At 39.8% G+C, this 27883-nt stretch overlaps 1 protein-coding gene across 16 annotated transcripts in view; it reads left to right on the top strand.

The window, feature by feature from the left end:
• The first annotated feature begins 1322 nt into the window (after positions 1 to 1322).
• adgrl2a (adhesion G protein-coupled receptor L2a) overlaps positions 1323 to 27883 on the top strand; it is a 107966-nt gene continuing 81405 nt past the window's right edge. For 7 of the 16 annotated variants that reach the window (XR_008965040.1, XR_008965041.1, XM_057361686.1 and 4 more), the window contains exons 1-2: positions 1323 to 1998; positions 22608 to 22792. Coding sequence is in view for 14 of the 16 variants with exons in the window: in XM_057361686.1 (XP_057217669.1) it covers positions 22684 to 22792 (109 nt within the window). In the remaining 2 variants the exon portion in view is untranslated. Of the gene's footprint in view, positions 1999 to 3372; positions 3461 to 22607; positions 22793 to 27883 lie in introns of those variants that run through there. The other 9 variants (XM_057361685.1, XM_057361692.1, XM_057361679.1 and 6 more) reach the window with 4 other exon arrangements.

Below are 27883 nucleotides of genomic sequence, written 5' to 3'. Positions count from 1 at the left end.
GAATATTGTTACACAGCTTATACCTGCACACTAATCCTTATTTGTGCTACAATCCTCTAGGATGTTGAAAGCATCTTTATCAGCTTAAATCAACCTGATTTCGATCTGAACAGATGAAATGTTGTTTTCATTATGTCAATCCTATTAGAAAACATCACAGTTCAGCTCAAATCATACTGATGCAAAATTGAAAAATTGTATGTCAGAAGTACAGATGTCCTTTATTTTACATTTATTTCTTGTATCTGCACTGTACACAGAGGGATAACCTTTTTCCTCATTTTAATATTATTATTATTATTGTAAGTTATTATTATTAGTAGTAGTAGTAGTAGTAGTAGTAGTAATGGTGGTGGTGTTGGCGGTAGTAGGAGTGTTGTTGTTGTTTGCAGCAGCAGCCAGGCAAATATTTCAAGATTCTCTGTTTTTTTAAGTGTATCTATGTATATCTATTTTTAAGACAGGAGAAGCTCTTTCTATAGATTTTGTTGATGAATGCATTTTCCTTTTTTTGTAGTCTATTGATTCCTTTAAACTGCACGTTCATTTTCCTTATTTTCCATCGCAATACATATAATATTAATAGCAAAGCACAAGCATTTAGTTTTCTTTTTGTGGAGACACTACACTTCAGCATAATTAGATTAAAGCGGTGGTTTGTAACAGAAACTGTGTGCTTCTTGTGCGTGCATGCGCTCCAGCTCCATTGACTGCAAGAATGCAACACACATGTGGTTTTACTTGGGCAAAACTAATGCATAAACATCAGAAAAATATCAGGATGACCTTTCCCACATCTGTTTTCTCTTTTGTTCCCCAAAATGTATCTATTACTATGTAAAGTTATGCATATGAAAATATAAGTGCGCGCTGTTACGCGGTAAGCTTCACCTGCTCCATGAGTGAACTGGAGAAATGTGCCCTGCTGTATTTGACTGAAATATCTCTGGAGGGCTTTATTAAAGCCAGGTGTGGAGTGGAGGGTTTTCGTGTATTTTTTTCTCCCGATCATATCCGAGAGAAAGTCCAACTGCGCGTTTCTCCTTTTCAACTCATCCCTTTACTGTGCGTTGCGTTTCAGGGTCATATGCGCGTTCATTCATTGAAAATTGCTCGGTGCCTTTTGTTCTGAGGATTATCGGCACGGTTGCAACAGTCATTCTTTCTGGTCGAGGCCAAGTTGAGGAGAAAAAGAAAATCTGCGCTTCTCTGCCTTTTCTTTTTGACGCGAGCTTGAATTACAGTGAGCAGATATCTGCAGTCATTGGCTGAGAGGCCGGCCTGCCCACAGCATGGGGGATTGACTCTGTCTTCACTCCGTCCCAATAAGGGCCATGTAGCAGTTCAAATCCAATGGAAAATGGCCAAAAGTGGTATACACTAAATAAATAATCCGATTTAAAGCTCTGCGTAATCGTCTTCCGCAACAGCCTTTGCTTAGGTCGGACTGATGATAATATGTTTACGTGATTATTTTCTCCGTGACTCCGGATCCGTTTTATCTCCGGCTCCGGGTTTTCCGCGCAGCCGCTTTCTCGTAGCTCAGCTCAGCGCGCACGGAGCCGCGGGCCGCTCTCTCTCCGGCTGGAGCGGAACTCAGCAAACCCAGCGTAGACGCGCACGGGACTGAGATAAATCAAGAGGACTGCATTTGTGCATTTGTTCTTTCTTGCTTTGTTTTCGCTTGGTCTTTTTTTTACCCAGCTGCCTTGCGCACAGGCCGCGTCCCCTCTTTCTCCTCCAGCAGGACGGACGGACTCTCTCTCTCTCTCTCTCTCTCTCTCTATCCCCGCATCCCTTCATCCCGGCGCGTTGGAGAGCAGAAGTGCGCGCTCGTCTGCGGGAATGTGACCGCTCGCTCTCAGATAAAGGCTCAGACGCGTCCCGTATGAGCGGAGCATGTGTGCGGCGTGCGCCGAGACGCGCTGCTCCCTAGCTTCTTCTAATTAAAGTTTTCATCTGATTTTTGTTCAACCTTTATCCGTTCACTCACAAAAGGTAAGATGCTTTTTGTTGTTAACGATCATAATGCGCGTTTATACTTGTAAATCCTGTTGCTCTGAAGTGGGTGATTTATTAAGTCTGGGATGGTTACGCTCAAACTTTTTTACGCGAAAGATTAACGAGTGATAAATTACGAGAGTCATGTCATTTCATGCATGTTTGCAAAATGATATTGTTGATAGACTGCAGATATTGTGCGCATGTGTGTTTCTTTAAATATTCACATTTTTATATCGATGATTGTCTTTCAGGCATGAATGAAATTGTACGTTCAGGCATTTCCCTTCGATTTTCCCAGTCAGAAAAATATTAGAAGAGTTAGATTTCAGCTAAATGAGTCCAAAAGAACAAAACTGCTCTGTTCAGAGTAATTAAAATGATGGAAAGGGGGACCATGGCTAATTGAGAAATGGTTAATCAAAACACAACCAGATGTGGATTGATTTGGTCGGCTGCCATTTCTCTCTTTGTCTTGCACTCTTTCTCTCTCTCCTTCACTCTCTTTGAATGGAAACTATTAGTGTGGGAAGGGGGGGATCTGGGGTCTTCAAATAAATCCCATCGAGATATTTCATTCCATTGGAAATTCTTTAAAGGTGTTGTTGAAGTCTGCACACTTGAATTTATTGTCCGTGCCTTTTGCTTCTTATAACAAGCGTGCGGTGACCTACATCAACTGTTGAACTCACTAAAGCTTGACTTGGGCTGTTAAATTGAGGTCTTGTGTCTATAATTAAAAGCAATTTCGGTCTCCTTTTGCTCGTTTTTAACTCCTCAGGATGATTAATGTGAAAAGAATGGCTCAGGGTGCACAGCAGTGATGGAGAGCTAACTGGGGAACCGAAAGAACCCAGCGCTGTTTAAATTGTCTGAACTTGACTTTTTCTAAATCTAATGATGGACACTTGTGAGCAGTCGCTGTAAAATTAGATCCTTTAACCCCACATTCATAATTAATCCGCGCCCGGGCCTCCCGTGCCAACACAGAGACAAACGCAATCCGGTCTGTGTCACTTCTTTGCCCGAACACACTCCGATCTGCTCTGGAACAAGCATCACACTGGAGTATAAAGAAATCGAGCTTGCTTTACATGCACTGCAAGTTATGTTGTAATTACATATGTGTAATAATGTAATTAGCGTGTAATAACGTGTGACAATGATAATTACCCTTTTTCATTGTTATTACTGTAGTAATGAACTATAATAGCATTTAAAGGACACTTGTAACATAAAGTGTTGCCAAAACATTGCACAAGTCATGCTTGTTTTTAGATCAGTGTGGCACGTTAAAAAAGCGTCAGTGTGTGTGTTCGGTGTTGTTTGAAATGTGGTGCATGACGTGAGAGAGCCCCCAAAAAAACCACACTGAGTTGCCTGAATCAAAATCGTGCTTGATTTCGGGACAGTGTGGCGCTAAAGGTGCAGCTGATATTGCCGGGAATTGGAGTGTTTTGTAAGTCTGAATTTATGATTATGTCTAGTGTAACATATTTTGATTTAAAAAAACTGAAATAGAATCATGGCTTTAAAAATACAATTCTGCACTTTTTATTGGGTAAACCTACAAAATATTGAAGGTAACACGTATGGTTTTGTATTGAGTAACAATATCTCATATTTAAGAGTTTTTGCATGCAGTGGTTTGCGGTCTGGTTTGGTACATATCACTGTCCGTGCTTTAAATAGACACTCTCCGACCCAAAAATGTTTTGATTTTCTATAAGTGTGAATGAACTCTGTTTGAAGCCGTTCCATTAGCATTTCAAAGTGGCGTGAGCTCTGTCTGAGCCCTGTGCTCTATTAGCTTCAGTACAGGCCCTGAGATCAGGAGGGATGAGAGGGGACCAGGGCTTGTACTTCATTTCTCTCCGTCTTTGTGTTTGCGTGTGAAAACACTATCCCATCCCTTTCATTTTAAAGGTATATTTTCCTTGGCTTTGTTTCTTTCTTGTTCATCTCCTCATGCATCTGAGAAATGAAAACAGCCAAACACGAGTGAGATTATGAGGTCCACCAGAGAACTTGCCTAGGTATTTTCAGTCTGGGGGGGAAATTGTGTTTTTCTGCATTCGCGGCAACGTGGAGATGAAAGAAACACCTACACGTAAATTTTGCACGCGAGTGTTTGGTGTTGTGTTTGTGAGAGTTTGTCTGTTGTAACCCCACAACTTAGACATTTTACAGCGTGAATATTCTTAATTCGCTTAGTCTACATAGTGCAGACATTATCTACTAAATATTTTTTGGATTGGTTGGAAATTTTTGTGTAAATGTCAAATTTTTGTGTTTTTAAGATTCATTTAGGGTTCTGGACTGTTCTTTGTCGTCTGCCTTTGTTTTCTATTGATGTGGATATATATTCGCTTTTGTTCTCAGAAAATAATATTAAGAATTTTTTGTATTTTGAAAATGTGATTTGTGGCCCTGTACTCAGATTTAAACGTTATCACCATATGGCGATTACAAGAGACATGTGGAGAGCATTTCACGTTCTGCGTACAGTAATGTGTAAAATACGAGCATTATTTCACCTGACACAAAGACAGAGGGTCCTTAAATCACACTACAGTCCTAAAACATTAACAAGGCAAAGCTTTAAAAAAACACGGAAAGACTTTCATCTGACGAGGAGTGTGTTGTTTTTCTGTGCGTGTGTGTTATGCCATTGACCAGCTATTGTTCTCTGAACATCAGAGCGTTAGAATCACATAATTGGACTTAGTGATCACCAGATCCATCAATCTGTGTCCGTAAACTGCCCCGTCATTTCCAGCTATGCTTTAGAGAACTTAAATAACAAATTCTCATATGCTCTTTGATGTATAAAGGTGGTCAGTTCAGCACGCACGTGTTATTCAGTACATAAGTCATCGCCGTTCCTTTAAAATGGGTGTGCTGGATAATTGGCACTATGCTGCGGTTACCAAGCGAACAAAATAAAACTACTTTCAGTCGTGTAAGAATCTCAAATCAGATTGTTTCTATCCCTGTTTTTGATTCTGTAGTGTTTACAGAGTGTCGTGCTGGGCTGATAAACGCTCGGCAATTTGCGGGAGAATAAACAGCCCTGTAAAAACGTGGAGTTTTATGTAAAGTGCTCACACCGCCTTTGGTGGGTCAAATACCTTTGCGTTTTACGGTGGTTTTTATTTTACGATCGGTAATCAGCAGAAAGCAGGACGCCTTCTCTGCCATTTTGTCAGGCGTTTGTTTCTGCTGGCGAAAGGTTGGTGTGACAGTGGGACGGCAGAGACTTTATACACAGGCTGCCATTTTAATCAGCTACAGGCGGTGGGCAGCGCTGCACACAACACATCGACACACACACCCAATCACTTTCTGTTATTTTTACGTCTCTGCACTTCTAAACAAACAAACAAAAAGGTTCTTTTTATAGTCCGCCACTTAAAATAATATTTACAACACAATCTCAAAATATAACATTCGGTAATTTCAAGGTACAAATAATACTAAGTATCTTTATTTTAATTGTTGTTATTATTTTATTGCATTGTTAGCTAGCATTGTAGTTTGCTGACTTTGTGTTCATAAAAGATTATTGTGGGTTACATTTATTTAGAATTTATCGATGCATGCTTATTTGAATTTTTATTTAAATGAGGACAGCAGAGCGATTTTATTTTCCAGTTCAGAACCGCACACACTTTTTGTTCTGTGTACACGCAGGGGGCATGACTTAGCTATCCCAGCATACATTGCTATTTAGAAAAAATAGAAAAAAATCAATTTCTCCATCACAGAGGAGAATGCAGGGACCCAGGTAAACAGTATCTGTGAACAAACACACACACACACACAGAGAGGGAGAGAGAGAGAAAGAGAGAGAGAGAGAGAGACAGCAGCCGTCTGGTTGCAGAAGGGTTGTGTCTCGGCTGGCTTACAGGGGGACGCTTGAAAGGCCCATTTTCAAGCAGACACACCTGTTATTTGTGAACGCTGAAGAGAGATGTTCAGTGGCTACAGTGTCATTTTCTCTTTCTGTAACTCAGCTGTGAGAAATTCTGGAAATGTCAAAAATTAGGAACACACAAACTTTGGAAGGTTTTTATTTGATTTTCTTTTTTTTTACATTTTTTACTTTCTTTTTTATGCAATTAATAGAAACAATGTTTTATTATTATTAATATTAATCACAACCATTAAAATATTCCTTATATTTATATATATATATTTAAACGTGAGTTTATTTAAAATATTTGAAGAGTTTATTTCCAAAATGAGATAACTTTTTTAAATCATGTTTTTTATTGTGCATTCCAATTAATATCAATCAAACTGCAGTTGGTTTGTTTTGATTTAAGCCATAATAACAAAAAAATACAGCTAATTAACACAATAAAACACAATAAAAACATGATAACATAATAAGAAAAACATGATTTTTGATTTTTTTTAAAACGGAGTTATCTCATGGAAACAAACTCTTCATTTACTACCCCCTATATTTGATATATTTAAAAAATATATAGGCTATATACTGTATTTTTTCCCCTGCATTTCAATTTAAATCCAAGAGACATCAAACTATGAAATAACACAAATGGAAATATGGGAATTATGTCGTTTAAAACAAGTTAAACAAAAGTAAATTCAATTTGCATTGCCTGCTGTGCACACTCTGGACAATCTCTAAACCAATTTCCGAAATTCATGCCCAGGCACGACTTGTATTTAAAGTAAACATGTGTTAGCATTTCATTTGAAAAGTTTATACGATCATAAACATAAAATCAGTCAGGTGTGTTTTGACTGGTAGTACTCATTCCTATCTCAAAAAAGACAAAAATAAGTCATTTCCTGCAGACTCTGCTAATCCTCAGCAAACTAATCTAATCTTATCTGAAATTAAACAGGAAGTGGTATGTTTGAAACATTTTGAGGTCAGAGGTTAGACTGATCATGTGCAGTTCATGTGGTTGTTTATCAAAGCAGTTGCAGTTTGTAATCAGGAGCTTTGTGTTTGTGGATCACCTGACTTCCTGTTGTAGATAACACCTCTTAAAATGATCTCTCCATGTGTTCAACTGGACCAGGTGCTGATGCAGCACATACGCTGATTTAAAATCAATGTGTCAAGCCCGTAACATCAAAAGACTTGATTGTTTAATGAAAGAATATGAAAGAATTCATTTTGAAAAGGTTTGGTGTTCGTATATAGAGAGAGGCCTGTGGGTGTTGAAGCAGAATATTTAGTTATATAACAGTAGAAATAAAAGAAGTTACCTAAAGAAGCTGTTGCTACCTAATGTGACCCTTAAAGGGATAGTAAAGCCAAAAATTCTGTCATCAGTTATTCACTTGTATGTGATTATTTCTTCTGTGGACCACAAACAAAGATATTTTGAGAAATGTCTCAGTGGTTTTGTGTCCATATAATGGAAGTCAATGGGGTCTGTGTCGTTACCAACATTTTCAAAATATCTTCTTTTATGTTCTGCAGAAGAAATACATTTGTAGAGGTTTAGATTGACATAAGCATGAAAGAGTTTTTTTTATTTTGGGGTGAACTATTGCTTTAACAATGACTTAAATTGCGATTTTTTTATATATTGTGAAAACTCGCAACAAAATTCAAAGTTTGCAAGATAAGAGCATATGATGGAACTATTATGTACCTCTTTTGTATTTATTTGTTTAAATCGGAACAAAAGACATTCTGTGTTTGTAATAATAGTGTTTTATACGTATTTAAGATGAAGTCTGGTGACAATAGAGCGTGTCTCAGATGTTTTGGATCTGCAAACAAAAGAGACCACAGGATTCTTCTGTGGTTGACTTGATGCTGACCGCCGAGGGCTGATCTTTGACCTTTTCTTTCCTACTCTTGTACTGATTAAACTGAGGATTTCAAACAGGATACTGTTCATAGATCAGCACTACGGGGTTCTTCCACATCACACTCTTCATTAGAGCTAGATCAATGCTGGTACTGCACTACATTCATCTAAATTCAGATTTGGAGTTATTTAAGGCGTGAGGCCTTTGACACGCCGTTTGCTTAGGCCAGCGCTGCACACCGATTGGATAATCAGTCTGCGACTGACACCCGACAGCTCCGCCCCCACGGCCGTGTTTCGCAAGATGACGCGCAATGAACGAGGAATTTAATTCAGACGAACAGCGAGGTTGCAGAGCCGAGTTAATTACTTGAAGGTACCGTCATTAGTCTTTCCTCTAGTGCTGATGTGCTCAATACAAACAGCATTCAAGTGTCTCTGACAATGCTCACCTGACCGCTCGCCTCAAATCCGGCTTGTCAGCCATGAGGTGTTGTGTGTGCCCATTTAACCCAATGCATCACCCGTGGAGGGCTGAGAAATGACAGCTGTAATATTAACTGCCCGAACAAACCAGATTTATGCGTATAAATCCTTTTTTTTCTGCCATGCCTTACGTATCAGCGTGGGAGTCCAGGGATGGATCGTTCGGGGCAAATCTCCTGCCGAATACGATTTTCATCCTACCTGCAATCTGAGGTGTGCGTGACACCTCATTCCTCGCAGTGAAGAAAGAAACTGCAATTTACTTCATTCGCTTCTTTAATATGTGCTTCTGCTCTTACAGTAAAAGATTTTTCAGTGTACGTTATGACGAAGAAAAAACTCATCTTTCATCGAACTCGGATACCTAAAACACGCGGATTCCCCTCGGCTATTGGTTATTGAGTTGCAAACGCCGCCGTATGTTGACATTAACAAATTAACGCTACGAGAGCCGTTACCTTTGAGGGAATAACTCCAGAATATGGAGAACATGTTTGAACCAAGATAAATAGAGCATTGAGTTGAGATTTGGTCTTGTTTGAAGTGTGATTCCTTATGTGCAGGGTTTTCAACGGAAATGATGCAGAAATGAATGAGATCGGTACATGACACAGCCGTACGTGACTGGAGCAGACGTGTCGTCCCTCGGACTGTAAAGCGCAGGGTTAATCGGCAGATGACATAAGCCGAGTGCTCAAAGTATCACGCTGGCTATAATGACCACAATGCATTTCCAGTCCGAACCGCTTCGGGAAGGGCCACAGGTCTCTGCTTGATACATGCGCCGCATAACGAGTCAAGCTGGATAGTTGCAACAAAAGCAGTGAGATGGAGATTTATTTGATACGCATGGTTTTTGCGTGATCATTTTGCATAACACTAAAGATCAGATTCGCGTTAAAATCCTAACAATTGTTACCCATGAATCACATTTTATGCAAAGGAGTGTTTCAGCCACATGGCGGTTTTGATATCTTTGGTTTGTGGCACCTGCTGAAATGCCTCTGATCGCCAAAAAACTGCGAAGTGTCAAACACTTCCTAATGGCATTTGCATAACTCGCACATGTCTGGTGTGAATTTCGCCACTGTTAACACAAACAGTGGTAAGGTGGCTCGTCTAGCTCCACGCGCCGGAGCCAGGAGAGCTTTAAAACTCGCCACAGATCTCACAGGATTTCTGCTAAAATGTATTCATTCGATTTGTGACTTGATACACGAAATCCTTAGAAACGTCCAAATCTACATCATAACCTTAAATTCAATCATTTTGGGCAAATCTGTGTGACTTTCTGTCTCGTGTGAGATATTTGAAAGAGTGAAAGTGAATGGGGACTGAAGCTGTCGGTCATTTATATTCCGCCTAACATCCCATTTTGTTGCCACATACAAAAGTCGCACATTTGAAACAACAAAGTTGTTAAAGAGTAAATAAAGACAATCCTTTTAACAAAATGATGTGGTCATATACAAAAAAGGTAAGGGAAAGTGACCGAATCAAAGTTATCTAAGCAAAATATAGGGCTCTCTATTGGCTCTATAATTAAAAGGCATATTTCTAACCGCTATTGGCTCCAGTGATGGACGGTGATACTTTATCTCCATTCTCTGAGTCTTTTTGACACACATTACTCTCCAAGCGGAGCGTTATGAGCCCGGGGGCTATGAGCCCCCCCAGCCGAGTGCCCCCCCGCAACACCGCCGCGGCTCCAGCGGTCTTCTTTCTTGTGTCCTGATAAGATCTGCTCACTGTTTGCTTCACCAACCTCCAGCGGTGTGTCTGGTTACTTCACTGCAATTAGGAGAAGAGAAAACATGCCCGGCCGAAGCACAGACGCATCTTTTGTGTGTGCGCGAGTGGGTGCGTGGGCTTTCATTCACAGACTTTAATGCGATTCATACATTGTGTCTCAGAATACATACGGAAAGCAGAACCCTTTTGTTGCGCGGTTGTTTCTCCTGTTGGACTTTCCGTCCGGCGGGCACGTGCGAATCGCAGGTTCCATTGAAGCAATTACCTTTGCTAAAGCCATACTAGGCTTATAATTGGATAATCTTGTATTGCTTTGGCTTAATTCATTCTGTCGGACCAAATGGTTTCCTGTCCTGAATAACATTTTAGGAGCTCAGGTTCATCTTATATTGTGTGCTTTCCTGAAGCGAGCTTCACACACGCTTATGAACGTACCTTATGTGTCCATTTTACAACAGCTTTGCTTCTGGAAGTTCTTTTACTCTTAAAATCAGAAAAAAGACAAAGGTACAAGATTGTGTGCTTTACTGTATACTGTTGTCTTTTAGTATTAAAGAACTTATGAACCTACAGTACATGAATCAGGAATGATAAAATATTGAATATATTAATTATATCAAATTGTATATCAATTATACAAAATAATCAAATAGTGTATGTTGTATTAGTGTACGAGTATTGACTGTTGCAAGTTGTCTTGTTTTTAGGTGAAGATCTGAAATTTGATTCGGGTGTTATGATTGAAGTCAAGATTTTCTGTGAATATTAAGTGGAATTTTGGGCTGTTCCTTCACAAAGTGTTCGTGTTGTTTTAAAATCTGAATATAGGGCACAAATCATTTGGAAAAGTTCTACTCTGCTGTATTTGTTTTTGCCTTACGGACGTGGTCACTATGAGCTTTTGTTGCTTCTAAAAGGCACAACAAAGTTACAAAAATAACAGCATATGGCTTTGGGTAAATAATTACGTTTTAAGAAAAGTTTTTTATAAAATCGAACTCACACTGACTTATCACCTTAACAGAATAATATAAAATCGCTTGCTGTCTAAACCCGTGATAGGCCTGTCTATAAATGTTTATATATTTTCCCTAAAAATCTATTTCTATACAGAGAAAGCAATTGTGATTTTACCCTTCGTCTCTGTTGTAGTGAAATCTGCGATTATAATATCCCTCATGTTTCTAAAGACATACGTGTACAAAGATGATCGCAACATCTACACTTAAATCCCACTTCACCTAAAAATGAACGTTCTGTCATCATTTACTCATCCTCGTGTCATTCCAAACTGTATGACTAAGATATTTTGACTTCTATTGTACGGACACAAAACCAGTGCGTCAAGTCAATGGTTGCCGCCATTGTTTGGTTACCAACATTCTTCAAAATATCTTCTTTTGTGTTCTTCAGATGAACGGAAGTCATACAGGTTTGGACTGACATGAGGAGGAGTAAATGATGGCAGAATTTTCATTTTTGGATGAACTGTTTCTTTAAATGAATGAATCATTTAAAAGAATGATTAGAATACTGTAGGGTCAGCCCTTATTAAAGCTTAACCTAAGTTGTGATCAGAAGGAGCCGTGCCTTGTTATTTTTGACCTCGATGTGAAGCGTGATTCCTGAATTGATCTCTGCTTTCAAGACAGTTGCGCTGTCACCCCCGAGTGTGCTTATGATATCCAGCCCTGGACTCAGATTGTGGAAAATTACACTGAATGGCAGAGATCCTCACAACATAGCAGAGCCGCAAGAAGAGGCGGGGACGAGAGAGAGAGGCCACGAAAGATTTTTCTGTACTTGCAAACCCTTGCTGAGGATGGCAGAAGACAGTTGAAACGCTGGTAATCTATTTATATCAGGAAGAATCCTCAGGACACGGCAGGCTTTGATTTCTGGACAGGTTGTGCATCCGTGGCTGGGAGGTTGTCGCCGTGGACGCGGGTCATTTTTTATGACACCGCTCCCAAAAGCATTCCGGCACCAGCAGCCATTTGAAGATCCATGAAAAGCGGTGGAAAAACTTATATGACAGCAAACCCATCGACATCACATCTTTGGGGCCGTTGCGCTATCGAGTGCAGCCGCCTCCCTGAGCATCCCATCTAATTTCTGAGGGATATTGTTGCTTAGACCATATCAGCGTAGGCTACAGATATGAAATGTAACTGAGGGAAATTTGAAAGACTCGCTCGGCGTTTTATGAACAAAACATCATTCAGCCGAAATGAGCTCGGATGCCGGCGCTTTCCCGCTGGTTTTGAATGTCCATCATTATTTCATACAGTTTGTTGTTATTTTCTGCAGGCGAGAGAGACATTTGCCGCTCGTATTTTAACGTTTTCCTTTGTCGATTCCAATGTCGACCACATAACACCTCTACGCACTGAATTTGTCACAGTCAAACAGTAAATTAACAGAATGAGGCTGAGACGCCTTTATGCGACGGTTTCCAAACCTTTCCTCAGGACATTTCACAAGTGCTTTAGCATAAGGCTTCAGGCCCCCCAGCAAACCACTGTTCCCAATCCCATCATGCATTTATTACACTATAAACAGGAGGAAAATGGAAAGAAAACATGGTATCGTGCTATGTCACACATTATCTGCGTGATGGTTGCCAGGCCAGAGTTGCGCGTGGGCTTGTTAGCATTGATGGAGCGTGAGGCTATGAAGATGCGTTCAGTCAGGCTAATTCAGTCACTCCATGCCGAGTCTGTTTGATTGTGCTGCGCTCTTGTGCCATTTCAGCCTGTGCGACAAACATGACTAGCATATCTGTTGTTTACATTCTCTGATGTTTAAAACAGCTAACTAGCGGTGATTTGGGAGACAAATAGCCCCAAAACCACAAGCCGCAAAAATAACTTAACGGGCGTCTGAGTTTTACAAAAAGGTTTTTAGAAACTGATATATGTAGAATGATGCAAACGATAATGTAGTAAAAAGTGATTTTTTAATTAGTTAGCTTGGATGATAAAACAGTGGCTAATCCGAGGGTAAAAGCTAACCGTGCTAATCTGTGATGTCTGTGTAAGTTTGTTTGATAATATCTTAAACAGCGCCAATGGTTTTGACACAAAAATAAAGTTGACACAAAATAAATAAAAATTAAAGATGAATGTGGCTGAATGCATTATTTACATTTGAACAAATATAGTTATTGTGAATTCGTTTGGCCACTATTTTTGTGTAGTAAAAATCGGATGTTGTGATAGCAACATTTATTTTCTAGCAACTTGTATTTTTTGATAAAAACGTGGTTATTTTTCATAAATTGTACACATTGAAAGCCTACAATTGTAAAACAGACATGCTTGATCTCATACTAATTTTGACTTGAATTCACACAAAAGAAAATAAGAATATTTGTGACCCAGTCTGTGAAATCCAGACCAAAGTCTCAAATTCTAATTATGAAATAACAAGCATCAAAGTTTGATATTAACCATTAGTTTCACTATGAATTCTGTCATTACTCAGACAATGTTTAAGTTATCAAGGTCATATAATGTTCTTTACATTGTGTAGGATGATGTTATTTAGAAAACAGCAAATCACAAAAATACTTTAATGTGACCCAGTCTGTGAAAACACAGCTAGTCATTTTGTTATTTGTTGAAGTATGATTTTAATTAGTATGAAACTATGGTTACATCATGATCATCATTGCATGATTTTTATACCCAACTGTTACAGCCATTTATTAAACAGACCCAACCTTCAGTATCAGTGGCTTTCCGTTGGTGACTTGACCACTACTTGAAGTGTGAATTGGCCTTTTGTACTCTTCATCTGGAATGTGTAGGACTGAAATTTAGACCTTCAGCTTCCTCGAAAAGTTTGAAAAGTGTCAGGGGTCAAACGGGTTCGGTCTCAATCTGGTGCGGGGACAGCTGTGTCTCACTTCCACTGCTGACAGCGTTAGTTAACACATGTAAATGAGGCTAACCATCCTGACACAATCTCTCCTGGCTCTCTTCACTGGAATCTTGAGTCTAAACAGATCAGAATGAGAGATCCCAATCAAATCACCACACAAACAAACTCGAGGCATATGAGAGCCTAGGCATTTGTGGCTCCTGTTTTTGTCAATATTTTGTTCCATTCGGTGGCTGTGAAATCCTTGAAACAGTACGCATTTGCCTTTGAAGGCAATTATTAAAAATGAAAAAAAAAATGTAAATACATTCTTATGTAGGTTGCTAATAACGTATGATGAGACTGACCAATGGCAGTGTTTGAGGAACCTGTCATCATGTATGCAATGTTTTGTAATGCATTTTTGGTAATGTTACTAGCTCAGAAATTTCAACTTTAACAGTCTCTTAACAGTTACAAAATCATTGCAAAGCTTATAAATCTAAGCAGAGCCTTATACATATTAGAACATAGAAAGTTTCCCATGTTTGGTCCGGAATTCAATGTGCAAATCAAAATCCTTTTCGTCATGGCCATATATGTAAAAACATCTAAAACCAAAAATAGATATATTTTAGTGGTTTGGGAGGAATAGTGATGTAATCGGTAAATTATAATCCATATTGTAATAAAACATTTGGAAAAGCAGATGGGACAGTGGAATGTCTTGATGAGCGCCATGCAGGACCACAATTTGTCCCGTTTAACCACAGAAACGGTCGAGTGGAGACCCACGGGCACATTTTGCCAAGCATCCGTCTGTTATGGTGAGCTGGTGTGAGGTGACGGTGAAAACCTAAGCTCACTTCCTTTGCTAACGTTAAACTGTTGACTTTTTCTTTCTCTAACCAAATAAACACGTCAGTCCAGCGCATAAACCCAGATCAAGCCACATGAAGTGGCTTGCTGAAAGACTTTACAGGGTTTATTATTTTGGATTCAATGGACGTTAGCAAAAATAATAAACAAGTGTAATATGTCGTTTATCAGTGGCCAAAAATGTATTTTATTCATCATTTTAGTTTTTCTATTTACTGCTAATTGCTGAAATGACTAAAAACATTTGACGAAGCTAATAATATGTGCAAATGTAATTAGACGAAAGTCCAATTAGAAACAGTAAACTGATGCCGTGGGTTAGAATGAAGCTATTAGTCATATGTCACTGTTTCAATTATTGCCCCTTTGTTACAAAACACCACCCATTTGAGAGCTCATCCAATCATTCTATAGAGAACACAGACTTTTAGACAGGACAAAAATAAAATGATTGAAATCCTAAAGTCTAACAAACAATTAGATGCTTTTTCCAATGCAAATAGATGCTGTCACAGTCTGCCAGAGAAGCACAGAGTCCAGGTGGGACCCACAATGACATGTTTAGAGTTCTGTTGTCCAATGAGCATCAATCTTAGCTCCATTGAAATCAAAGCTACAGATACATGCCACAGGCCCCCAGCGACGCACGGGGGGCTCCATGGGCAGAGTGCCCGCTGACTCGTATGAGACATTTATTTAAAAAAAGACTGATGTGTAAAATCTATACTGTAAAGAAAAACAGAATAGCAGTTTTTATGCTGGTATTGGTTGTACGGCACAATATATTTTGTATGCAAAGCCAGGCGTACATTTGAACTCATTGAAGAGTGAATGGCCTTGGAGTTTTGATCTTGTCTTTGGAAAAAGGTCAATATGGTAGCATCAGGTTTAGCATGAGGCTTTAACTGCTGGTTGCGTTGTCAGGAGAGATTTAGACCTGACGGTTGATTTCTCTCCGGGAGCGAACTCCGCCCTCTTTATCTGCCTGCCGATTTTAAACGATTTACTGTTCTCAGCTTCTTCTCAGCCTCACGACTGCATGCCTGCGGAAATCCGGAAACTTAAAAAATGCATTCACGCCTTTAAGTTTGATTTTTAAAACATTCCGGTTTCAGCCTATGCCGGAGTAAGCGTCTGTAAATATTCATATATAGTCCTGAATCATCTCCGCTAGCGTGTGAACTGTCGCATCTCGACTCATCTCCAAAGTATTTCCTCTCGAAGGAGATCAATCAATCACGCCGCCCAAATCAATCATCGGTTTTCTGTGCCACCCCGCTCCTAATGTCACCCATTCAAGAGGTTCTTTTAATGCCCCTCACTTTATGTTTTGTGTTCCCTTCTGCCATCTTAAAAATTAATCATCCTGTTGAATAATGGCTCACGGTGGTGCTGAATAATTGATGATCTGGTGCTTAATAGAGGGACAGAGGAGGCGTTACGCTCATACAACTGCTCTTGTCTGAGAGACACTGTCTATCTGCACACAGATGTGCTGGATTGTGTGTGTGTGTGTGTGTGTGTGTGTGTGTGTGTGTGTGTGTATGTGTGTGTGTGTGTGAATAAGATGTTGTTCAATAACCAAATGGCAAAGAATGAACCCTATTCACTTTCTTTAAAGGATGGTTCATCCAAAATGAACATTTGCTTATAATTTTAGCTTTTATGTATAGTTCAGATAAAATGAATATTTTTCCACTATTAAAAGTTGTGGTTACATTTATGTTTATTGTGTATTTCATGTACAGTGAACACATTTTTGGGCAAACTATTCCTTTATTACACATTCTTGGTCTTCTTGTGCATGATTCATCCGTGGAAAATGTAATCTTTCCAAATGTGATTGTGCTCCCCCTCAGTAACCTGAAACAACATTTATTTTTCGGCTGATGTCACCAGTCTTTTCAACCACTTGTCATATATAGAGCACTTAGACAGTCAATCAATTTCAATTTTTTTTCATTTATTGTTTTCCATTTATCATTTCTACTTATTTACTCATTTGGTAATGTATTTTTTTACCTCTTAGATGGAAGCAGGAGTATAAATATATAAGAACATATAACACAAAATGATGGAGCATGTTTGGGACCGTCGCTTGTGTACATTCACGCTTACATGCACGCATTTCTGTGCTTCTGCACCGATTTGACAGCAACGGTGCTTTTATCGCTTTTGAGGGAATTAAAAATGCATGCATTTTGTTGAAACTGAGATGCTGAGCCTTGCGAGGTTTTGTCTGGAAGACTGCACAAACCCCATTCTCCCTCTCTCGCCGGATATTTCGTGACCTCTTGCATCGGGCGGCTTTCTTATGGTGCCGTGGAGACAGATGCCGTGCCCCCATTCTCTCCCCTCATACGGGCCCGTCTGATGCAAAGACGCAGTAAGTGCTGCATTTTCCTGCCAATAAAAGTGCCGTGCCGAGTCCCGACTGAAGGGGAAACTCGAAGTGTCAAGGACTTTTTCCGCTGATTGGCAGGTGCTATCCGTGTAAGATACCCGTATAATGGTGGTCCTCGGAATTTTTTCTGACCTTCTTATACGTCTCCCCGTATTAATGTCACTCCATTACCGTTAAAAAGCGGGCACCTCGGGAAAACACGACGGGACCGAATCCTCCTTATCGTGCGCAACCTTAAAGGAGGAATTTGCCGCTATCAGTTAATGGAAATGACGTTTTTTTACATTTCATTTCAGATAATCCACTCCTTGTCCACGAAAACATCAAAATTACTGTTAACAATATGTGAGACCGTATTAAAAGTTACTTACTCATAACTCATAGCAGTCGAGTCCCATTATAATCATCTTTGAGAGACGGCGTGCCATTTTAATAGGATTTCTGATGCGTTCCACACGTTATTACGCCGGTGTGTATGTCATTTACTGCCAGAATTAGAAAGCTGTGTATCGGAATAATGAAGAGAGGTGTAAACTACCCCCTTCCTGTATATGTACGAGGCACTCTGTAATCTCTACTGAAGAGTGTCTATTTCTATAGCAACTTCACCAGAATTCAAGCAGCCAGTTTTAAAAGCTTTGCTTTATAGAAATTCAGTAGCGCTTTGGTTTTGCCTTTTACTGGACGTGTTCCTTTCACTTGCTCATGTGGTGAATTGATATGCAAAATGCGATTCCTTTGATTGATGAATCTTTATGAGAGAAAGATGAAAAGAATCTGAAAAGAAGTTAAAAGGATTGGCGTTTGATTCACAGGCAGTATTTTCTCAGCACTTAGATTGTCATATACGGCTTAATATTGTATCTACATGCTTTCATTTGTGCAGTTTTGTTTGTTGCCACGTTTGTATAATCGTGTATCTTTTTTTCAGATCTTTTTTGGAAGCTAAATGGCCAGTTAAACTAATATCTTTGCAATAGGGGTTGGTTGTAAACTGACTCGGTTTACAAGGGTTAAATGGACCCGCCTTTGAAATAATGCACTAAAATGCCATTAAAAACAGCGGAAGTCCCTCTGAACAGAGCAAGACGGCTATCTGATTCGATTTGGATTTGCTTACCACGTCCATGTAGATTTGGTTTGCAAGATCATGGCATGTCTTCCCAGCCGTTACTTTGCAGAAGCGTTTGGAGGGTCTTTAGTTCTTTGTTCGTGAGTCTTTGACAGTGATATTCTCATTTATTTATTTACTTATTTTTTATTTATTTATTTTTAGGTAACACTGGTATAGTTTTTCAAGGGCACCTTTATGAGGGCATTAGGTTTTCAAACATATCCCATTCACAACACTTTGTTTGGTGAATTTCTCAGTTAAAACATTGCATTAAAATAATAGGAAGTTATGTATTTTTTTAATTATAATTATTGATAATATTTATTTATTTATTCATTCATTCAATCAGTCATTTATATATATATATATATTCATTTATTTATTATTATTATCATCAGCATTATTGTTTTTATATTATTTACAGCAATAATAATCGTACAGTTAATACGCAAATATTGCAATAAACCCAACCTAAACAAAAAGCAAAACTCTAAAGACCTATAACGGAACATTTCTGAAATGCTTTGAAACAGAGGGCATATTTGTGGCTTCAGCATGTCATAGTTTAGCCAAGCCGCGATTAATCTCTCAGCGTGCGTCTACATGACCCAAACGCATCCATCACGTGAAGTCACATCAATACGTTCTCTCGTCGTTCTTTTCGTGCTGCACCAAACCAGCAACGTCCGGATGGCAAAGGTGAAATGCACGACAGCGGATTCAGATGGGCTGCGTTCTGGACGACTCGTGTGGTGTTGTGCATTAAGCGGCCCACCCCTAGACCACTGATCGATTTCCTCTAGCGTTTCTGCCTCAACGGGACACTGTCATCTGATCGCTGACCTGATATTTCAGCAGAGATACAGAAACATCACAAACAAACCCTTCACGGGCAGATTTCCACGATGGTGTGCATTGCTAATGGCATATTGTGAATATTTAGCCTGTCAGTTTGTCTGCTTTGTCGCGGCATGGTGTGTGTGTGCTATTGTGGGAGTGCGTGTCCATGTTTATGAGCCCATTTTTTATACAGTTGTCATATTCTTTGAGCATCAATCTCACGGCTCTTTTTGTAGTTCATTGAAAGCTTGGGGGTTAATTCAGAGGTCAAGCGAGACTTGCAAGCTGTCAATCTCGCATTGTAAAGTTTGTAAACTCCCCCCGCCTCCCTCTGCCTCCCCTCTTGTGCATTATTCCAGCGCCCATCCCTCTGAATGGAAGACTCCTCCTCTTTTCTCCGGTAGGTCTGACTGCCTCTCGGGGGAAAGACAGGCGCATAATTACACATCTGCCCTTTGTTTCTGGGTTTCCACATTAACATCTCAAACTGGCCTTTCAGACCTGATTTGAACGGCTTTCCTCTCGCTCGGAGAACTGGAATGCTCTTCAACAGTTCCTCTTTTATTTCGCTTGAGAAACCCCGAGTGCTGTTGGTCTGTTGGAGCAGATGTACACAGCTGTGAAAAAGCCCTTCGGGTCTGGACCTTCCCATCCATCACAGTCCTTATCCATAGGGAAGAAAAATCACTCCGATGGCTTCTTTAATATCTCAATTGTTTCTTCTAGACAGCAGTGAGATTACACCGAGCGCATATGGAGATCCCGGTAATCGCACATGTCTTCCTCTGGAGTTTCAGAAGAGATCTTAACAGCGTCTCAAACTGTGCACGCGGCTTTTCCAAGTCCACAATATAAGTCGGAGCATATAACTCGAACCTTTTCATCAAACTCTTCCCAACTATCTGAACTGTGCTATTTACATCAGTTTCGCTGTGTTGTTTCGTTTGTACTCCAATTCCTCTGGGATAAAGTGTATATTCGATACAGCACATAACTGAGACCTCCGTTTAGTTTCAAAAGCTTTAGGTACATACACCTGGTTGTTGTTTTCTTTCATAAGCGGCAAATTCAGTCATTCTTTCGTCCTAAAACATCAGCCCGGTTCCCTCCGTAAATCAAAGGACATGCAGGGATCAAACATCGCTGCCTGAATCCTTAGATGAATGCAAGCCGCCCTAATTTGTCATGATTAGAGTTTTTAATTTCATCCGCGAATGCAAAACACAGAACGGCGACAACAGGCCTCCCCGCTGTGTCGTGTCGGCGTTCGTGTAGAGGTATTTGTTTGAAGCACTTAACAGGTGTTGATTGGCGGTCTTTGCCTCAGCTTAGGGAGATAAGGCCTCCCGCGGAGGGGAGAGACCTCGACGTGTTTAATGAGGAGCGCGGGAGTCAGGCGCGCCGCCTTCGGCCGCAACTCCACTTCTGGAGACTGATCAGCATGTTAACCGCTCACAGCGTGAGACGGTGATATGAAAGTACGGAGCTGTTACCGCTGATTTAGTCGAACACCCCTCATCTGTGTTAGGGGATCAACCCTCACCCTTTTATTTATTTTCCTCACAGCTAACCTGCTGTGCACCGCCCCTTCGACGGCTTCAATAGTTTTTTTTACCTTTTACCTCAGCAAAACTCATACAAGCACTCGTACTATAAGGTGAAAGGAAAATTAAGATTCAGAGTTGGTTTGGAATTTTGTTTACTTTGGCGCCGCTATTTTGCTAGTGCTAATGATGTCTTGGTGTAATTTATGTAAAACAGGCTCCCAATGTTTACTTAATCTAATGCTTTCTCACCTCATAAACACACCTAATGGTGGTATATAAAGCTTAAAGGTTGCTCTTATAATGAAATGTGGTTTTATTATTATTATAGTAAAAGTGTTTGGTTTGATTGCCATACTTGTATTACTCCAAATATCATTTACATTTAGTAAATTTCATCCAGAGCGATTCATGCTAAAGATGAACATGAGATGTGCTATACAGTTTCATGCTTAAACAAAGATTACTGCAGTGAGACAATGGTTCATTTAGAGTTTTAATACAAATAAACCCCTAAAACAATGGTGTCTATATTTAAACCATGGTTAAATATTTTTATAGTATATTAATGTTCTACAAAATATGTATTATTAAGTGTACTGTTTATACTAAATGTGAAATGTCAATGTGCAATATTATCACTCCGTCACTTTAGTCAGCAACTGTTTATCTTTTTAGTACTGAAAGGTTTTTTCAGTACTTTTGTATTCATTAAATATTTTCAAAATCCACACACAAACATGAAGGGAGACCGATAGTAATGATTTTTGAAAAGCGTCATGAAAAATGGAGACTTTAAAAAGCTGTAATTCTGCTGCTTTATTTGACAAAATTTCACATATTTAAAAAAAACACAGTGAAAATGTTAAGATTAAAGAAACAGACAGCAAATGTACACATCTGGTGTAAAATAACATGAAAAACATATCATTTTACTTTACAAAAAATGTTATTTCAAGTATTTTTGGCCCCAGTTGCCGGAAATTACAGTTTTTACAGTATTTTTTTTCAATGTACAGTACATACTACTCTCTACTCTAACTTTACATTTTTATGTTTTTTGTCCATTGTTGTGTATTTGTTATATTTGTTCAACACTAAAAGGAGCAGTGGTCAATTTTGTTGTATACAGGGCTATAAAAAACAATATCAGCTTTCAATTTCAATGTAATTTTCATAAGGTTAGCTCAGAAGACATCGTTATCTTTCACCAAAGTTTCAATTTTACCTTTGCTGTTTCTTCTCAAATTCCTTCAAAAGAAACGCACATTCCAGTGCTTTTTAAGCGGCAGACATTGGGAAATGCCTCGTAATGCAATGATGTATTCAAGGGTGGTGAGATATATTTAGTGTATGTTCAACAAACTATGGGGACGCGCACACTGTTTTTAATGGGCTCCTAAGTGGCTCGTTACCGCAGTGACGATGTTTCCCATGAGGCCGTGAGTGTGTTTTATGGGAGACCGGTGGAGGGTGTAAACATGCAGAGAAGGAAAACATTTAAAAGATGAGGTACTGTGTGTGACCGAGTCATCTTCGGCTCTCAGGCGGAGGAGACGTGGCTTTAGTGGACACTCCGAGGGCCAAACAAACCAGTTTCAGGATGCTTGAAGAACAGGTTTGGGGGGAGAGGGTCAGATAAACAGTGGAGACCAGACTTTGAGATAAATGGTTTCTTCTCCACCTTGTTTGTAATGCGGGAGGTGGTGTTTCAGGTCTCAATCACCTTCCGACAGAGGGTTTCCGCTCCCGGGAGTAAATCTGTGTGAATTTGCCGCCCCTTTCTAGCGACAAACAGAAATCCTGAGGTGGGACCTCGGGCGAGAGAAACTGCAGAAGTTTGACAGAGGAAGTCTGCATGCCCGAGGAGGTTTTCATCGACCGCTGAACGTTGACAGTCTGCTGTGGTTTTCTTGCAGGCTTGGAGGTCAATGATGGTTATCTGTGAGAGTGACTTCCCCGGATCGTTGTGACTACAGTGATTTCGACACAAAAATGTGGAAGGCAGTTGGACCGGTCAAAGCTAGGATGGGATGTGCGGAACGGAGGTCTTTGGCTCTCTGCGGCCTGGTGTTCGTCCTGACGGTTGTGCAGAGTTCTGACGGTAAGACATTATTTATGTGAAGTATTTGGACACTTGGAAATGTCATTACATTAGATTTCATTTATACAAAAACTGGTGATGAGGTGACCTTTAGTGGACGTACAGTATCCACCTTATTTTTGGCGTAAATGTGGGCGCCGCCATCGTTGAGCTGTTTGTGTTTAGACTTCCGGTGAGCCACTATAGCTAATGACAGTCGCATTGCCAGTGAGACAAGTGTGCTGTTTTGACTGGCAAGTTAATATTTATTATGGAACCCAAGGGTACAAGCGTAAGGTGTGCAGTTAGGAGGTTGCCATAATAGCCGGTACAAATGCAAAAAATGTCTACAAAACATTTGCTTTGATGATAATACACGCACCAGAGCTGAATCTGGATGCCGCCTATGATCTGCATCCATTATTCATTAGCCTACTGGATTCCCTTTCTCCTGGACAATTGACCTACTTGACTACAATTACTAATAAACTATTACTAACGTTTATTAATAAACGTTAAAAGGCAGGAGTTTACGGGGAGAGTTAGCACAACTAAAACGGTATAGTGGTATAATAATATTAGCAGTAACGTTAGCTAAAATGTAGCTGTTAGCATTTGTACGTATTTATCAGTTAAAAACTTAATAGGCTAAAGCAAACCTACCTGCCAGAGGATCGCAGCTGCATGACTAACAGTTACAGGACTTGCCCTGTCATTACATTACATTTTCATTAATTTAGCAAAAAAAGTTGTGATGGATGCTGCAGCACGGTGGAGACCTGCAGTCTCCGTTCTTACGTTATTAGTTTGACTGCCACTTTGACTGGTAATTCAAATCTGCTTTTAAAAACACGAATTCGTGGTCCGTCATGTACAAATTTCGACAGACTTTCCCACTGTGCATGTAACGTTACTGGTACGTCTGTGCTTGTATGCTTGCGCATCGAAAACCCGTCAACTCCGAGAGAAAATACGAAGTAATTGAATAAATCCTCACAAGATATATCAGGCCACTTCATCCTCCCACCGTGTACGTTAATACATCGCGGGTGTGCAAAAAATATTCATCATAGCTGTTTTAAAAGCGTTTTGAGCGTGCTCTCGCAGCGACACACTTCCATTGTTTTCCACCGGCCGGCTAATAATATGGAAGTCTTAACACAAAACGGAAGTACGTCACGTCGTTTACTTCCACGTTCAAAAATAAGGTGGATATCAACAGAAGTGTTTGACGACCAGGAAGTGTCCAAATGCTTTTTGCCATTTTGATCAGTGTTTGTGTTGTTTTTACGTGAAAAGTTTGGCTTTTCATATTTTTGCAATATCTGTTTGACATCATCAGATTTAGTCCACATTGAGTTTATGGAGTTGAAGTTTCTTTGCTTGTATTCGGTTCGAGGCAGACACCATTTCGGATAGCTGGGATAAATAATGACTGTTTCTTCTCCGACACACACAGCCCGAGGTTCACGGAAAGCCGTGCGCATTAACACTAAGCCCGCCTTATTTTTCTTCCCCGTTAAATTAAAAGAAAGACCACACAGTGTTGCTGCCTCTGTATTTGTCAGAGTTTTCCCTCATCTCATCCGCGTCTGTTTACTCGTATGTCCTGTTCTAACTATAGGCCTAAACCCAACAACTGCTCATTATAAACAATATCCTCAAGTAAACACGCCTCATTACACTCTGTCCCCGCCGTAATATCTTTTTAATGCATTTTTATAATTGAATTAAATGGGTTACTGCCATAGCCATAAATGGCAGGAAGTTTTCGCTTGTGCAGAAACTTGGAAAGATTGATTGCTCGAGGCTTTATTTCCTGTCCCTCTCGTGTATATCCTAGAAACTTCACATCTCATCTTTCTCTGATTTCATTTCGTGGGCCGAACGTTGTCTATAAGTTTGAATGTAGCTCATTTGTATTCTGTGCATCTTCTCCAGCTGCCTTCTTTTTGGTATTTTATGAAGCTGATATGCAAAGCGTTGATAAAATATCGTGGAGCCGTTTTATTGATGGTACGTCTGCCGTCGTATGAAATGTGGCATTGTGCTGTTTTATAAATGAATCAGGCCTATATATGCTGAATGGTATATTAGTCGGAGCCTCTAATGCTTATTTGATAATCCTAGTGATATTTCTGCTTCGCAACAGTGATTCATCTCTCAGGATTTTATGATAAATGTTAAAAGCGCCAACGTTGTCCTAATAGTATGGCTTGGAATGAAAACAGACGATGTTTAATGTGTTCGTTTTTATTAAGTAACACTAAAATGGCCAGTTATATGAATATTTGTAAGAAATTCTTATCTGATTTAGAAAGCATAAGGGTTCTCAAACCCTCAAACTCAGTTTCAATTGGATCATCCAATGGACTGAGTTTAAAGGGACAGTTCACCCCAAAATGAAAGTTCTTCCCCTCATGTATGACTTTCTTCTTTAGAGCACAAAAGAAGATATTTTGAAGCACGTTGATAACCGAACAACATTGAGCCCTATTGACTTCCATTGTGCAAACACAAAAACCACCGAGACGTTTCTCAAAATATCTTCTTTTGTGTTCCACTGAAGAAAGAGTCACATACAGGTTTTGGGTGAGTAAATGATGCCAGAATTTTTCGAATTTTTGGCTGAACTGTCTCTTTAAGACTGGACTTTCTGTTTTGGCGACCAATTTAAGACGGAGGAGCGTGTTCAGGAAACCAATTGTCAATGTTTCTCCTATTTTACATTTTGTTTGACAGTGCTAGCTGTGCAGAAATGGCACACTTCCTGAAAGGACTGCACGCTTAAAGTACACGCTGGCGTACTGTAGTGTGCGTGTCAAGTCTTACTGAGAATATTTCCACAACAAAACATTTCTGGCTTTTGTGCTCAGGATTACTGGCTATGAAAGTCAACAGGACTCTTATTGACTCATTTCTTATTACCATAATGAGGTGCAGGTTTATTGTCTGAAAAATTAACATCATCATTTACCAGCAATTACAGTTTTGCTTTGAACACACTCTCACTGGATTATTTCAGGAGGTGGCTAAGTCGTTTTGAAAGAAACCTTTGCCGCATACGTCTGGCCAATTTGCCGCCAAAGGACTGTGAGTAATACGAGCTGTTCTTTTTTTTTAATTATGGAAAGGACCGAATAATATCCGACTGTGTCGTTCTGCCACGAGCTCATTCAGAACGAATGACGGGGTACCGTGACCCGAACCGCCAGCCGCCCGCCTGTATTCATAAAAACACTTTTAATTCATTTGAGACCAGCTTCCGTGCGACTTTTAGACAGCCAAATCACATATTTTAGCATTAACATCGCTCTCGTCGCTGTAGCCTTTTGACAAAACAGAATTAAAGGTTGAACTTTTGCTTTATGAAGAGCTAACTTTCACCTGCCTCTGTTATTAGCCGAATATATTACCTAGTTTCAGCGTGTGAATAGCTTTTCATGATGTTCTGTCGCTGTGAAAGCCGATTGCAATCTTGACCTGTGATGCTTCCATTTCAACTGTGGTTTTTGCCTCAGAGCTGGAGATTTGGTCAATCTTTCAAGATATTTAAAGGTCACGCCCATTGAATTTCGGATAGTGAACATGATACGCATAAATACTCTAGGTCAAGTGTATGGAAATCCTGGGCCTTGGGTGAATATTCCCATCTTCTGATGAAATACAGTTGATGTGATTATGACTATTTTACACCGGCTTTGCATCCATCAGCTTTCTAAATAAAGTAAGAAAATAATCAAGTAAAGTAGACACACTAGACATATAATATATAACTCTCTGTACCATCCAGTTGGGTTACTTTATATAACCTTAAAAATCATCTTTTCTTCCCTAAATGGGCTTCTTATTTGGACAGCTTCTGTCCCTCATGCCTTCAGACTCCGTCTGAAATGAGCTGTCTTTCTGTCGAAAACGAGCCGTCTTTCTTTCTGTCGGAAATGAGCCATCTGTCTCTCTGACTGAAATGAGCTGTCTGTCTACACTTTAAACACCTCAGTTGAATGTCGGCTGATTAACTGTAAAAATATGTCACACGCACGTCTAGAGTGGCAGATCTATATATATCCGGGCTTGTTTTAGTTCAGAAATGTACGTTTTGTGTATCATATGAAATGAAAGTGTATAATATAACATGGTTTGCTCCAGGGTTGGGTAGACGTCAATGTGAAATCTGTTAAGTTGTTGTTTCCTCCTCTGTTGTAGTGGTCTCTCTCTCTCTCTCTCTCTCTCTCTCTCTCTCTCTCTCTCTCTCTCTCTCTCTCTCTCTCTCTCTCTCTCTCTCTCTCTCTCTCTCTCTCTCTCTCTCTCTCTCTCTCTCTCTCTCTCTCTCTCTCTCTCTCTCTCTCTCTCTCTCTCTCTCTCTCTCTCTCTCTCTCTCTCTCTCTCTCTCTCTCGTCTCTCTCTCTCTCTCTCTCTTCTCCTCTTCTCTCTCTTCTCTTCTTCTCTCTCTTCTCTCTCTCTCTCTCGCTCTCTCTCTCTCTCTCTCTCTCTCTCTCTCTCTCACTCTCTCTCTCTTTCGCTCTCTCTCTCTCTCACTCTCTCTCTCTCTCACTCTCTCTCTCGCTCTCTCTCTCTCGCTCTCTCTCTCTCGCTCTCTCTCTCGCTCTCTCTCGCTCTCTCTCTCGTGTCTTTTCCTCTGTTTCTGGATCGTTTTGCAGTCTCAACTCACACACAGACAGAATCAGAGCGGGTCCTCTTGCTTTCTGTGATTGACAGGGTTGTGCACGTGCCTCCACGTGTGTCAAACGAATATTTTAGGAAGGAAGATGATTTGTGTTGTGATTTTACAGCTATTCTAGCGCTGTTTTGGCTGTTCATTGATTAATCGTGATTAATTGCATCCAGAAGAAAATATACTGTTTAGAATAATATACACTGTGCATTTTTTTATATTATATTAATTTATATAATTATAATACATTTGCAGAAATACATTTATTAAATCGATGTATTGTTTAACACAAGCATATATTTGGCCTTCAGTTTAAAGTTAAAAGTAGAAATTTTAAAAGTTTAAAGTTGGAAGTAAATCCATTTAAATTCTGCTTTGGGCAAATGTGTAGAGGTTGTTCGCACATGACATTCCTAATAATAATAACCCACTTCCGA

The sequence above is a fragment of the Triplophysa rosa genome, linkage group LG20 (genome assembly GCF_024868665.1).
Source record: "Triplophysa rosa linkage group LG20, Trosa_1v2, whole genome shotgun sequence".
NCBI classification, from domain to species: Eukaryota; Metazoa; Chordata; class Actinopteri; order Cypriniformes; family Nemacheilidae; genus Triplophysa; species Triplophysa rosa.
This window is presented reverse-complemented; position numbering and strand designations above follow the sequence as displayed.